This window comes from Macadamia integrifolia, unplaced genomic scaffold (genome assembly GCF_013358625.1).
Source record: "Macadamia integrifolia cultivar HAES 741 unplaced genomic scaffold, SCU_Mint_v3 scaffold1452, whole genome shotgun sequence".
NCBI classification, from domain to species: Eukaryota; Viridiplantae; Streptophyta; class Magnoliopsida; order Proteales; family Proteaceae; genus Macadamia; species Macadamia integrifolia.
This window is the reverse complement of record NW_024868208.1, coordinates 129376-142945: the sequence shown is the minus strand read 5'-3', so window position 1 is coordinate 142945 and position 13570 is coordinate 129376. Positions and strand designations below refer to the sequence as shown.

At 34.4% G+C, this 13570-nt stretch overlaps 1 protein-coding gene and 1 pseudogene across 2 annotated transcripts; one reads left to right on the top strand and one right to left on the bottom strand.

The window, feature by feature from the left end:
• Positions 1–1797: 1797 nt before the first annotated feature.
• On the top strand, positions 1798–8976 carry LOC122063768 (beta-glucosidase 18-like). 2 transcript variants are annotated; one of them, XM_042627473.1, is made up of 12 exons: positions 1798–1992; positions 4072–4138; positions 4224–4282; positions 5516–5591; positions 5701–5775; positions 5900–5987; positions 6867–7116; positions 7218–7333; positions 7474–7660; positions 8022–8124; positions 8381–8489; positions 8587–8976. In XM_042627473.1, exons 1-12 carry the CDS (start codon positions 1864–1866, stop codon positions 8795–8797), a joined length of 1470 nt encoding a protein of 489 aa, XP_042483407.1. In that variant the 5' UTR covers positions 1798–1863; the 3' UTR covers positions 8798–8976. The 2 variants fall into 2 exon arrangements, with proteins under 2 accessions (XP_042483407.1, XP_042483406.1); XM_042627472.1 differs by having other exon boundaries at positions 7411–7660.
• LOC122063780 lies at positions 6414–6502 on the bottom strand (annotated as a pseudogene).
• Positions 8977–13570: the final 4594 nt, after the last annotated feature.

Sequence of the window (13570 nt, the reverse complement as noted above, 5' to 3'; positions counted from 1 at the left end):
AAGATGCAAAACAATGAAGGGACCTATGTAGATTGCTGAGTTTGAACTATTAGATTCCACTCTTACCTTGGAGGAAGACAGAAAAAATAGGGAGATAGTTTTGACTCTGGGTGAAAGAGAATCCCACCATTGCCATCTCATAATTATTTCACTATTGTGTTTAGGCAAGGTTCGAAATGTCTTTAGCATTGTTAAAAGAGTGTTATTCAACTACCAAAAGTGATGGGTGAAGAGACCTTTTCAAGCAAAGGAAAAATTGATCCTAAAAGGTATATTATATTTAATGGGAAGTGTTTCCTTTGCACATGCGTGAAAGTCAATAGGAATGTATCAACCGATACTTCATTTTACATTTTCATGGGAGGCTGGCTAGTCACTAATTTCACCCTTCATATATGTTTGAGCATGGGCCACACTCCCCCACAAAAAACACTCTGTAGTTTAGAACGAAACTTGGTAGTTGCAATTATCCCAGGCAGTAGCCAGGGGAATGGAATCCTAGGCGTAGGGGTAGAAAATTTCACCTGGGGAGGGTATTTTCAAACTTGTACATCAGATTCTATTTACCTGGCTAATACTAGGGGTTGTAGCCAACCTAGTTTCCCCCAGTTTGAATTGTTAGATTTCTCTTTGGAGTGAGATTCCTTCACATATGGTTAGAAAAGTTCTCTTCTGCAGTCACGAGATTTCATCTTTGTTTGAGGAATATTTCAGAACTTAGTCAGAAGGTGCACATAAGAGTTAATGATAATATTCACTATCTGGTTAAACTTATTATTCCAAGAACCTAATCATAGCATGAATTCATTTTGGATGAGGAAATTATCTCTCCACTCAAGGTGACAAAAAAATTGGCCTCCAACTTTTGCCAAAGAAAAGAAATAAAAAATAAGAAAAACTTTCCTTCACTAATAGAATCTCTTCACCAATCACTGAGATGTTGATGAAGATAAAAGAAGTATATATATATATATATATATATTCTGATTGCTTACTTTGAATGAGTAGATTCCTCTCTTACCATTGAAAAAAAACAAAGTTGTTTTGATATTCAATGATGTTAGCTTGAAAAATCTATGCTTTGCTTTAAGCGTTTATAGTGGCTGAGCCATGTTTAGATGATATTTTTGTTTAATTAATATTTCAAATGATATTTTGCTTGAATTGATATTCCAAAATCCTTTCAGGAGGAATATCCTCATTTTCTTTTATTAAATTACAGTGGCTCTCCAACCTCTCTCATCTGAATTTTAAATATAACAGGTACATAGCACCACAGCTACACTCTTTTTAGATATTATTTAAGAAAAAATGGTGGCAGTGCTGTCATTCATAATTGTCACGACCCGGGGAACAAAATTTAATACGACACCAGCAAAACAACTATATCAATCCATGTAAAACCGCTTGGATGCTTACGCGATGCCTTAGCAACTAAGCTGCCGGTATCATGCTCTCTCTCAGATTATCGTTCCTATCTGACCATCTCTCATCCTGACATGTGAGCCCCATGTATACCAGCTATGCGACCCTCTTGTGTGCTCTTATTTACTTGTCCTGGGAGATCCTATACCATATGGGCAGCGCAGTAATTCCCTGCTTTTTATGATTTTTTTAAGGAATAGACAACTTTTTTCAGGTCATGAATTTTGGAAATTCTTGGGTTTTTTTTTTTTTTTTTTTTTGTGGGGGTTGGGGGGGGGGTTGTGGCGGGCGTGGGATTGGGTGTTGGGTTGACAATCTTTCCCAGTCATGAACGTTTTCTCTATAAAAACTTTCCCCACCACCCAAAAGCAAAGAAAACTGAGAGAGAGAGTGGAATGAAGAGCAAGTAATGTAGTAGTAGATAGACGGGATTTGAAGATGAAGAGATCAGTGTTGGTGGTATCTATTTGGTATCTTCAACTACTGATTCCATTGATTAGTTGTGTGGTGGATCGGAGCCAGTTTCCTGCAACGTTTCTTTTTGGGACTTCTACATCTTCTTATCAGGTAAATAACAGTAACAAAGAATTTAGATTTCTTGGCTCAAGGTTCCATATATATGAGTCAAGGTCACCTAAACTGTTAAACCCATTAAGAATTTCCAAAATCTAGGATGTTCCCTTGCCTTGAATAGTTAATAGCCATGAACATGTCCTTTGGCCTGCAAGATCTCTCTCTCTCTCTCTCTCTCTCTCTCTCTCTCTGTGCTAGTGTAATAGCTGGGTTTGGATTTCATGTCATATATGGTTCAACTCATATTTGAATTAAACAACCTTTTTCTTCTTGTTGGAAGTGTACTGTGTGTTTCTGTTTCCAAAGCCAGTTACCAGTCTACGATTGTTAATCTGGTGATTAGCCTCTCTCTCTCTCTCTCTCTCTCGATCTCGAAGGTCAGAAGCAGGGGACGTCATGAAAAGAGTAATGGAGACGGGAGAAGGAAGGAAGAAAGGAAGGAAGGTTCTTCTCTGTGTGATCATAACATACTAAATACCATGCATTAAAGTGTTACTGCAAGATAATTTTTCTTTTATGTAATGAAGCGTCGACCTAGCCCTCTCTTTCATATTTTTCTTCCTTGTTCTTGGGTTCACCCGCTGTATGTGGAAAAATGAAGTGTCAATCTTCACTTTTGGGCGAGCCTGTGGTACAACGGTTAAGTTGCACTATTGCAACATGTTGGTCACAGGTTGCTAAAAAAGAATAAAAAAAAAAATCATATATTAAATTCTAAGGACAATCCATATCATTTATCCTCTCATGGATGTCCTCGCTTTTCATTTGTGATATTCACGTGCACTCAAATAGTTCAAAACTAGCTATATTTTATTTCATCACTAGAAAACTATGCTTATGTTGAAACTTCATGTGTGATGAGTAGGTACTTGTAAAATAAGTAGTGAGTACTGAAAGAATTATCTTTCCTAGGAATATTGGTATCCTTTTACCATATAGGATCGAACCCCTTCTTCAATTGAAAAAACGGAAAAAAGGTTTCTTCCATGTCATGTAAACTTAGGGATCTATCAAAAGCAGGTGTGCCATCTAGATATGTTTTTCTCTGTAATCTAATTAATGAAAGAACTTTCCCCTGATTTATGCTTGAAAATCACCTAATTATCTCTACAGCTCCATCTAATTGTAAGGAAAATTAAGAGGAAATATTTTTATAATAATTTCATAATATGATTGTGTAAGCATAATATAATTTCAAAACATGTCACATATGGTTATTTAAATTTTCTTATATTTTACAAAAAACCAAATTCCTTGATTTTATGAATAAAATAAGGGAGAGAATTTTCTGTCTGAGAGTACAGCTCCTACACCAGCGTGGGGACCAATGAGAGTGCCCGTGGAAGCATCAATGGAATTTTTATCTTTCATAAGGATTGACTAGTCATTTACAAGAGTATGTGTTTGGACATAGGAGACATGCTTGTAGATTTTATTAAAAAAGCATAATTATCATATATATTAAGAATTTAAGATAATTACACAATTATGTTTATAATGTTTCTATTATCATTTTAGAATTGATTTCACTTTAAGTTCTTGTCTCCTTCCAATTTTGAATACCAAAAATAGGAACCTAGTCAAGCACTCAAGCTAGAAAACAATGTTAGGTGATTCCAATTGGATCTTCAACAAAAAAAAAAAAGAAAAAAAAGACTTGAAAAGAGACAAGAAAGATCCCAAATATAGATTAATTCCAATAAATTGTGGAGCACATATTAATATATGTGCAAGTGGATTTGAGTTCTAGGTCTCATCAAAATAAAAAAAAATAAAAAAAGATTTGAGTTCTAGGAATATGATGATGATTATGACCCAGCACAAGCCCCCAAATGTCAAATAGGAGGAGGAGTATCTAAGTTGAAGTTGCGTGCAAGAATCTCCTCCCCTATAAGCTATTATTAATTCAATCAATCTAATAAAGTAAAGTAGTGTGACTGAACGATATATACGTGTAACTAACATTTTTTAGACTTTTTTGTTTTGGAAGATTCAATTTAGTGATTCAAACAAAACGGTGATTGAAAAAAATTGACATTGATATGGACTCTCCTTAATATGTGTACTTTCCAGATCGAGGGTGCTTACTTAGCCGATAACAAAAGCCTTAGCAATTGGGATGTTTTCACTCACACACCAGGTAGGTGACCTCTCTCTCTCTCAACTACTTTAGAGGAGAAAATTTTTTCAACTGATTATTTATTTATTTTTTTTCATATTTAAAGAAAAAATAATGGGAGGAGGCAATGGAGATGTTGCAGATGATCACTATCATCGTTATATGGTAAATCCTTACTCAACAATTAAGTACTCTTCCAAACAACTCAGTGGTTTGCTGGGAAACCATTTTTTATTCATTTTAGTCTCTTCCCACTTAAGTCCAAATCACGGATATGTAAATAGATAAATAATAAATAAATAAATAAACGTCTTTACTGAGGTTAAGGACCTCCAATGTTACGTATGACAACTTTGTTTCTTTTTAGTTAAAAAAGTAGTTGAATGACACTCTATAGGAGTATTTTAAATTTTACATTTTTTTGAAGGACAGTTTTCTTCCCACTGAGGTTGAAAGATGGGAAGATCCCGATGTGATGACCCCCTTCACTCTCATCCCCCCTCATTGTGTGTGGCCGTGATTGGTTATATGAATGGACCGTGACCTTAGGAAAAGTTTTGGGCTTTCTTTTAAGAGAAAAAGGTGGATATTTCTTTCATCGGTGGTTGAACAATAAGATGGTCCAGATATGACCCCCTTCACTCCCCACATCTCCCCCCAAATAATGGATGACCACGATGGGTTATGTGAATAGATTCCCTTCTTTCTCTCCTTGTCTTGTTTTCAAAAGTTTATAAGATAAGGAAATAAAAGTGAAAGTGACGTCATTTTGTTATTATCAAAAGTTGTCATTGTAATATAAGTATACATGTAAATTAACAGTATTATCATCATTGGAAAAAAATTGCGTAATACTAAAAGGACAAAAAAATAAAATTACAAATTATTTGATATCTTTAAGTAGTAGACCAGACTCTCATATGATGATTACCTTACGGGTGTCAATAAGAAAATCCCTTAAAGGAAACTAACATCTACTTTTTCACACGCGATTAATCATTTTCAAGAAGAAGAATATTCCATAGAAATCCTCCATATGACTAAATTCCAACACTGCACGTCTAGCTTATGCTAGATGAATAGGTATTTTATGATCATTTGATCTTACTTTTGTTTTCTATTTGAAGTGTGGATGGTTCTCTCACAAAAACCATTCTGACATGATCTGATTCACACAAATAGAATTCACATAAGGATTTTTTCTATGATGAATTTTATGTGTGAATAAAATCTCCCATATTTGGACATTTAGTTGGATAGGCATCTTATAATAATTATTTTTTGCAAACCCATATAAACTTGACCACTTGTGGCTTTGAAAAAAATCTAGAGGAGTGGGGATGGCTGCCAGTTGCATGTAAGAATTTCTTGCTAAGAACATCTATAATCATCAAACAGGAAGACGTGGAGTTAATGCATTCTCTAGGAGTAAATTCCTACAGATTCTCAATTTCATGGTCCAGAATCCTCCCAAGTGAGTAACTACATAGAACTAATGAGTAACTAGAACTAATTTTACTATGTTTCACCTTTTAAATGGAGAAATTTACATGGAGTTGTGATCTAAAATGTATCAACATCAGGAGGTAGATTTGGAGGAGTTAATCCTATGGCAATTGATTTCTACAACAACATTATCAATGCTGTCTTGGTCAGAGGTAAAATTCAATATTATTTTCTTATTAAGATTCATTTTCTACTGCACATGCATATTCCTTTACTATTGGTCAAGAGTTAAAAAAAAAAAAATCCTTTCCTCATATTTTTCTATTGAATTACTAGGGATACAACCATTTGTTACATTGAACCATTATGATATTCCTCAACTACTCGAGGATCGATATGGGTCATGGTTGAGTACACAAATGCAGTAAGTCTCTAACCTAGCCATTTCTTTTCTTCTTAATTATTTTATAAGGTTGCACCCAAAGAAAAATCATTTTATAAGGAATTTCTTTGTCATTCATTATGGGGGAATTGGGATTCAGTGGACCCATCTGATGGCTTAGATTAGTTGGACTTTCTAGTATTATAAAATGGGAGAGCTAGGTTCCATAAAAGGCGGCATCGTCCGAGCATCAGCGTCAGGTCCAATTGGACCATGTGCAGAAACATCGTCGGGTTTCTACTTTTCATAAGGGGTGGGCCTGTCATTTTTCACTCACCTATGTCTAAGCGTAGGGGCCACACTACCTTTCATGCTTCTTTTTCCCTCATAAAATTTTTATCTCCAGAAATGTCTTTACATAAAGGTACATAGTGGATTTGGTTGTATGGTTGTTTTTTTTCGATAAGTAAAAAATTTGACCATTTCTCGATTTGTGCATGTCATCCTTGTGCAAGAGCCATGCTAATCTTCTTTGTATCATCTATATATTTTCGTTTTTTTTTTTTTTTTTTTTTAATGGTCTAAGCCATTTGTGTTTCATTTATTTTCATGTACAAAGGTGAAAAAAAACATTTTTTTTTTTTTTAACGTAAATACGAAGTTTAACATTGAAAAATCATATTTTTTTTTTATATGAATAAAAATTTCATGTAAAATTTCTTTTGTAGAAATATTTTACAATGAAAATGAAGATATATAGATTAATGAAAATCATGCATCAGCTCTGCCAATACCACTAATAGTAGATCAAGGAACAAATAATAGATACCAGTTCTGTTGTCAATGACCTTAATTGGTTTTTTTTACTAATGTGAATGTAATTTTTGAAACCTTTTTCATAAAATTATTCCACTTGTACAGGCAGGATTATGGATACTTTGCAGAGGTATGTTTCAAAGCTTTTGGTGATAGAGTGAAGTATTGGAGCACATTCAATGAGCCAAACATGACAATCACATTAGGTTACCTTAGTGGAGAATTCCCTCCAAACCACTGTTCACAGTCTACCTACTGCAGATCTGGGGACTCAGCTATTGAACCTTACATTGCCGCACACAATCTTATATTGTCACATGCTAATGCAGCTTATATCTATAGAAAAAAATTTCAGGTAATAAATTTATAATACCCTATTTGATATTACTAATTAGAGAATAATTATTGTAATCATCAATACAAACTTAACAGTATAAAATTGTATATTTCAACAAGGCCAAGCAAGGTGGTATGATAGGGATTGTACTCAATGCAGCTTGGTATGAACCACTCAGAAACATTCCAGCAGATTATTTCGCGGTTCGACGGGCTCTAGCTTTCGACAATGCTTGGTAACATATATATAAATTCTATCTTTTTATCCCTCTTTTTGGGAAACATATTCAATGTACTTATTTGGTTTTTGTAGGTTCTTGGATCCTATAATGTATGGTGATTACCCTCCTGAAATGCGCCAGATTTTGGGTTGTAGGTTACCGATGTTTTCGGTGAAGGAGAAGAACAAGTTAAAGAGCAAGTTGGATTTTATTGGGATCAATCACTATACAACAACCTATGTGAAAGATTGCTTGTTCTCTCCTTGTGATGAGGGTACTCCTCAAGGGGATTCCTTTGTGTACTTCACAGGAGAAAGAGATGGTGTTCTTATTGGAGAGCCAGTAAGAATTAATGACTTTAACTAATTGAATTTCTTATCTATCTATCTCTGAGAGAATCATCACTTGTTCTAATGGTTCAAAGAACATGAGATATCATATGGTTTATATTTTGGGCTGAGGCTGGGGTGAGATAGAGATCATTGCAGCAAGCCTAATTAACCCTAAATTGAGCTAATGAGCTTGGGCCGGACCAGAAAAATTGGGCTAGTTTTATGGCTGGGTATATCAAGCCTCAGGCTGGCCAAGCCCAAGTTTCTTCCATGCTTGAAATCTTCATTTTAATTTTTTCAAAAAAGATTGATCTGAGCTGCATATCCTTCCTAATATATATTTTTTCTCTTTTCTTTTCTTTTCATTTCAGATGGCAATGCCAAACTTCTATGTGGTTCCATATGGTATAGAGAAGATTGTCTTATATTTTAAAGAACGATACAACAATACTCCAATTTTCATCACAGAAAATGGTAGATATTGATTCTATACTAGACTCTACATTCTCTGATGAAAAATGTTCTTTACCCTACTTGTAAACAATTATAGAACCAGATCCTTTCAAGTATGCCAGTGCGTCAGGTGCACATCCCACTGTCAGGGGGTTCACGCCCAGATGCTGCCAACCGTCAAATGTGACTTGAAGCACTGGGGCACAAAAGAGGATCTGGGTCCACATTTTTAAGGATAAGTTGAGCCTTTTGAAGAATACTTTTGGTTTGTTTGCAGGGTTTGCACAAAAAAATTATGCTGGGGCTTCTGTTAAGGACTTCCTCAATGACACAAAGAGAATAGAATATTTGAATGATTACTTGACCTTTCTTGCTAAAGCCATGAGGTACTATATAGATTAATAATATATACATCTTATTTATATATATATATATATATTTGTAGTTAAATGGGTCTTATTGTCCATATATTTTTTCTCATAGGGATGGTGGAGCTGATGTGAGAGGTTATTTCATATGGTCTCTTATTGACAATTTTGAATGGTTATTCGGATATACTTTGCGATTCGGGCTTCATTACGTTGATTGGTTAACACTTGAGAGAATACCGAAATTATCGGCTACATGGTATAAGCAATTTTTAGACGGAAATAATACCATCCTTAAACAAGATCAGATGGTCGTAGCTACATGAGTATTCGATCCAACTCTACATACCATCATACTAGCTAGATGTGTTGTATATATACACAATATAATGATGTTCATTAATTACTTGATTTGTAATTGTGTATATGTGTATATCAAAGGTTGTGGCTATATTCTGTACTCAATTATGATTCTTACCTATTCAAAGCAGTTTCAATCTGAAAAGATAAAGTCCTAAAAATGAAGAGACCATATTAAGTATTATTTGTAAATACATAAAAGGTTATGAGAATACATAGAGATAATTTTATGAGGGGTCATACAATAAGATAGAAAGATGGTCAAATCTGAAAAGACACAAGAAACCAAAAGGTAATTTGAATCTTATAATAATTTAAATTAAATTATCATTTCAATTCCAACAGTGTTTAATAAATCACTAAGGGCTAGTCTAAAGTAAGTGTAATTAGATTAAGTAGGTTTTCATGATGCTCTTATTTAACATTTTAGGCTTAGATTTAATTAAGTGTAATTAGGTTATTTAGAATTTTAATGATGCATTCACTGAAAGTAGTTATCCTAATATAATTCATTTACCCAAAAAAAAAAAAAAAACTAATGTAATTAATTAATTAACTAACACAATCTTAGTTTATTAAAAGTTTTCAAATAATTAGAGAAATTAAGATTCCATAATTACATTGCATTAATTTTTTTTTTTTAATGACATGTATCCAAGCCTTCTGCCTAACTAGTTTCGCGGGCCCGTACTGACCCCCACAACTGCATGGACCGGGTCAGACCGGGGTTGAATGAGTACCATTCAACTTTCACTGAAATCAATGGAGCACTAAACACCCCCGTGTGAGTGGCTCCAAGAAAGTAAGAGGAGTCCCTTGCCAACTCGGTTACTCCTTGGGGTTAATTACATTGCACTATTCATTCAAGCATCATCTTCATTAATTATAATTAGTCTAATTAGGACCCGAAAATTCACTAAATAATTTTTTTTTATTAGAGAAAAAGAAAACACACAAACTACATAGACTTTCAGTATGATTAGGTACAAGCACTAGAGGATATACTTCCTGAGTTGGTTATGGATACTAGCTGGTGCATGGCTGGACATGTACTTATATTTTTTACAATAAGAGGTTATGTCGTTTGATAGCTTTCTAATGTTCAAAAAAGTGGCGAGGTGAAGTAGTGACTAGGTTCCTCCATCTGGCTGTGGGAGAAGCTTCAGGAGCTTTTGTTCTGAGAACCATATTTCTTTCACTTCCCAATCTTTATCTGCTGCCATCTTCAGCCCTGCCAGCATTTCTTCTGCTTCGAGTACTTCTTTCTTGTTAGCTTACTAGATGTGATTACCCTAAGCTTACTTTGGATAGGAAATCCATATGCCCAGCCTAAAGCTGAATTCAAAATATTAGTAGCACCAGTACAAACAAAAATTGGGTATGACAAAAATGGGTTATGACTTATGACATTTTGAAATCAGGCTTGCTAGACCATTTGTAGGAAGGGAATTCAAATCATTAAAACATTTAGAATATAAATCAAGATAAGCAATCCAATTATTTATATTTGTTACTACAAGGTGGGGGTTGGATTTATTGTAGAAGCAATTATATCATTTCTATGTTTCCATATAAAATATAGGGTGATAGAAAAAATGTTGAAAATCCGTCTAAGTTGGGAGTGGGTAAAGCTTTTATTATAAAGGAGGAAAATTAACCAACTGTTCACAGGTGGAGAAATTTAGGTGTTGAAAAAGCACACCTAGTGGTCATGCTGCCTAAATGTGCGATGAGAAGTCGCACATAATGAAAATATGGTCTATTATTTCTTCATGTTGGTTACAGAAAACACATGGAGTATCTATATCCATCCATCTTCCTAGGAGAGACCGCACTGGAATGGCCTTGTGAGAAAGTCGCCATAGGAAGGTCTTGAATTTAGGGTGAGTTTCTAATTTCCCGAGTGTTTTCCACCAGTTTCTCTTGAAAGCATCGATTGATTTATGAGGGTTAAGGGTAGAACAGATGAATTTTGCTCCAACCTTTGTGGAAAACAAGCCATTCGTGTGTAAAATGCACTTCCATTTGTCTTCCTGGGTTGTGGGTATAATTTTTGATATCTCTCTCGAGAGATTAGTATTGTAAGATAATTCTTTAGTGGATGATTATCAATAGGCAACACCAATTATTATGGTAAGAAAATTTAGAAGGCTTTGGGGATGAGTGGGGGATCTATGGTTGGAACACACCAGTAGGCTTTTGTTCCCATTTAGTTATATTATGGATAAAATTGAGATGATTTTCTGTCTGCTAAATAAAATAAAGAAAATGGTGTCTACCAAAAAAAAATAATAATAATAAATAATAAAGCAAATGGTGAAGTCATGCTGTGTGTTCTAAAACTCAGAGTACTTGCTGCCTAAATTCGTTGGGTAAACTTACAAGAAATGAACACATATGCCATATCGTTTTTGAATTTTGACGACATTAAAGTCATGCGTGTGGTTTTTATCTCAAAAACTTGACTAAGATGGTCCTTGGTGGGTGCACAAGAAATACCCATCCTTCTTTCTTTATTTTCTACGCTTAGACTTCAAGATATACACAACAAAACTATAGGCTCCATTAGTGTTGCAAATCATTCAGTTTCGATTATGCTTTTATTGGTCCTACATATCTAAAACCCATAGTACCTGCTGCCTAGATTCGCATGAGTCCACATCTTCTGCAGTGAGCAATGAGGTGTGTTGAGCATCGAATGGCTGAGAACATCTAAACACGCCCCTTAAGGGGCTTCCAGCCATCCCATGCAGCAACTGTAGACAATTTTCACACGATCCATATGGTAAAACTACAAAAAAAGAACAGATGCCATACTGTATCTTGATCTTGACGACTTAAAAGTGCATGTGGTGTCTTTCTCAAAGACTTGCCTAAAATGGTCCTTGGTGGGTGCATGAAATGCCCTTTTTTCATTATCATCTTTCTTTCTTTGTTTTCTCCTCCTACCTAGACTACTTAGAGATATACACAACAAAAACATAGGCTCCCTTAGGGTTGCAATTCAGTCGGTTTCAGTCCAGCTAGGAGTAATTAATCCTCAAAGCCAAGAATGACTAGTCTTTAATTGGTTTTCCTTTTGTATTTTTGAAATACAAATTTTTCTTGTTTCTCCATTATCCAAAATATTCTTCATTTCTTCGATGATAGAGTATCGTGATAATAGAGTATCGTTAAGACAAAAGAATCCACAAATGGGTGTCATGCATATCCTTTACCCTATTTACAAAGGGATGGGAAAATGATAGGGAGTGAGGGGATGGGAAGCACACTAAATACAAACTCACACCCCATGTGATATGTGATGAGAATTGATTGGCTAACCTTCTGATGCTTCCTTTTTCTTTTTTTTTTTCTCTTAAGATCAGTAAAAGAATATATTAATATGAGAGAAAATGTATAGATTAAAAATTCGTCATAACTGAAGAAGAAAACATTTGAATTCTCTTATCCACCTTCGGCATTACCATCAGCAGATAAGTCAGGTTTTCCTGATGCTTCCTCTTCAAAAAGAAATTGCAAACAAGTACGTTAGGCGTTGGATTCACTCACAAATAAGAAAACTGATCATGTTGTTGAAATCTATGGTCACATCAAAGCAATAAGTTTTTAGATCTTCTATTTTATAAATTCAGATTTTATATTTTTAACTCAATGAGAGGGAAGTCGGAGGACCCAATCAAACTAAGGGTGTTTACGCAACTAAATCAGAATCTGAAATCCTCAGCACGTGAGGAACAATACATAAGTTACCAATCAACTCCTCTCAAGACTTTCATAAACCTAACTTGTCTATCTCCTCAGCCAAAACAAGCTACCAGTCAAAGTTTTAAACCACGTGCCATCTAACTCTCAAGCATTGCAATGTCCTTATCAAGTACTTACGTGTAGGTTTCAATGTTTAAGGTGGTCTTCCACCCAAAAATAAATAAAAATGTTTAAGGAATTTTTTTCTTTTTAATTATTATTATTTTTAAGAATTATTGAAAGAAACTTTACTCATGCATACTAGAGGGGTAGGGGCAATGATAACCCGGGGGTGTTAAGAGCCACACTTTGAGTTCATACTCGCAAACCAATGTGACCAGAGTCGATCCATTGGCCTTTCAACACCGGCTCTTGAAGCAGAATTTACATGTTAGTGCTCTAGGCACCAGATCCACTTATGGTCTTCACATTAAACAATAATTGTTTAATTTCATTTTAATCTGTCAAAATAAAGTTGTAGGCGATAGCAATGTAACAAATAATAACTACCATCGTTACATGGAATGCAAACCATAGCCCTATTGCAAGAAGCATGAAAAAAAAAAATCTATCATTTATATGAGAGAGTGTTTTATAAGTGTATTTATAACTTGATTTTTTTTAATTCCCACAAGCACTTTAAGATAGGGATACCGTTTTCAAAGATAAGTTGAAAGTGACATGTCATAATATCATTATAACAAGTTGTCATTGCCAGACAATAATACATGTGAAATGATATTATTACCTTCTTTATCAAAAAAAAAAAAAAAAATTGTATAATTTTAAAAAAGTTTTCTATGAAGTCCTATCAATTGACTTTGGAAGAAAATAGATTGGAAAAAGTTAAATGCTGACCTTGTCTAGTATAATTCCCACATTATTTATCCAAACATTCATATTTGTGGTAGTTCGTGAGAAATAAGTATAAGTTTCTCACTCATCTTTTTTTTTTTTTAAACCTTTTTTCACTCTTTTCTGTCAAACAAACA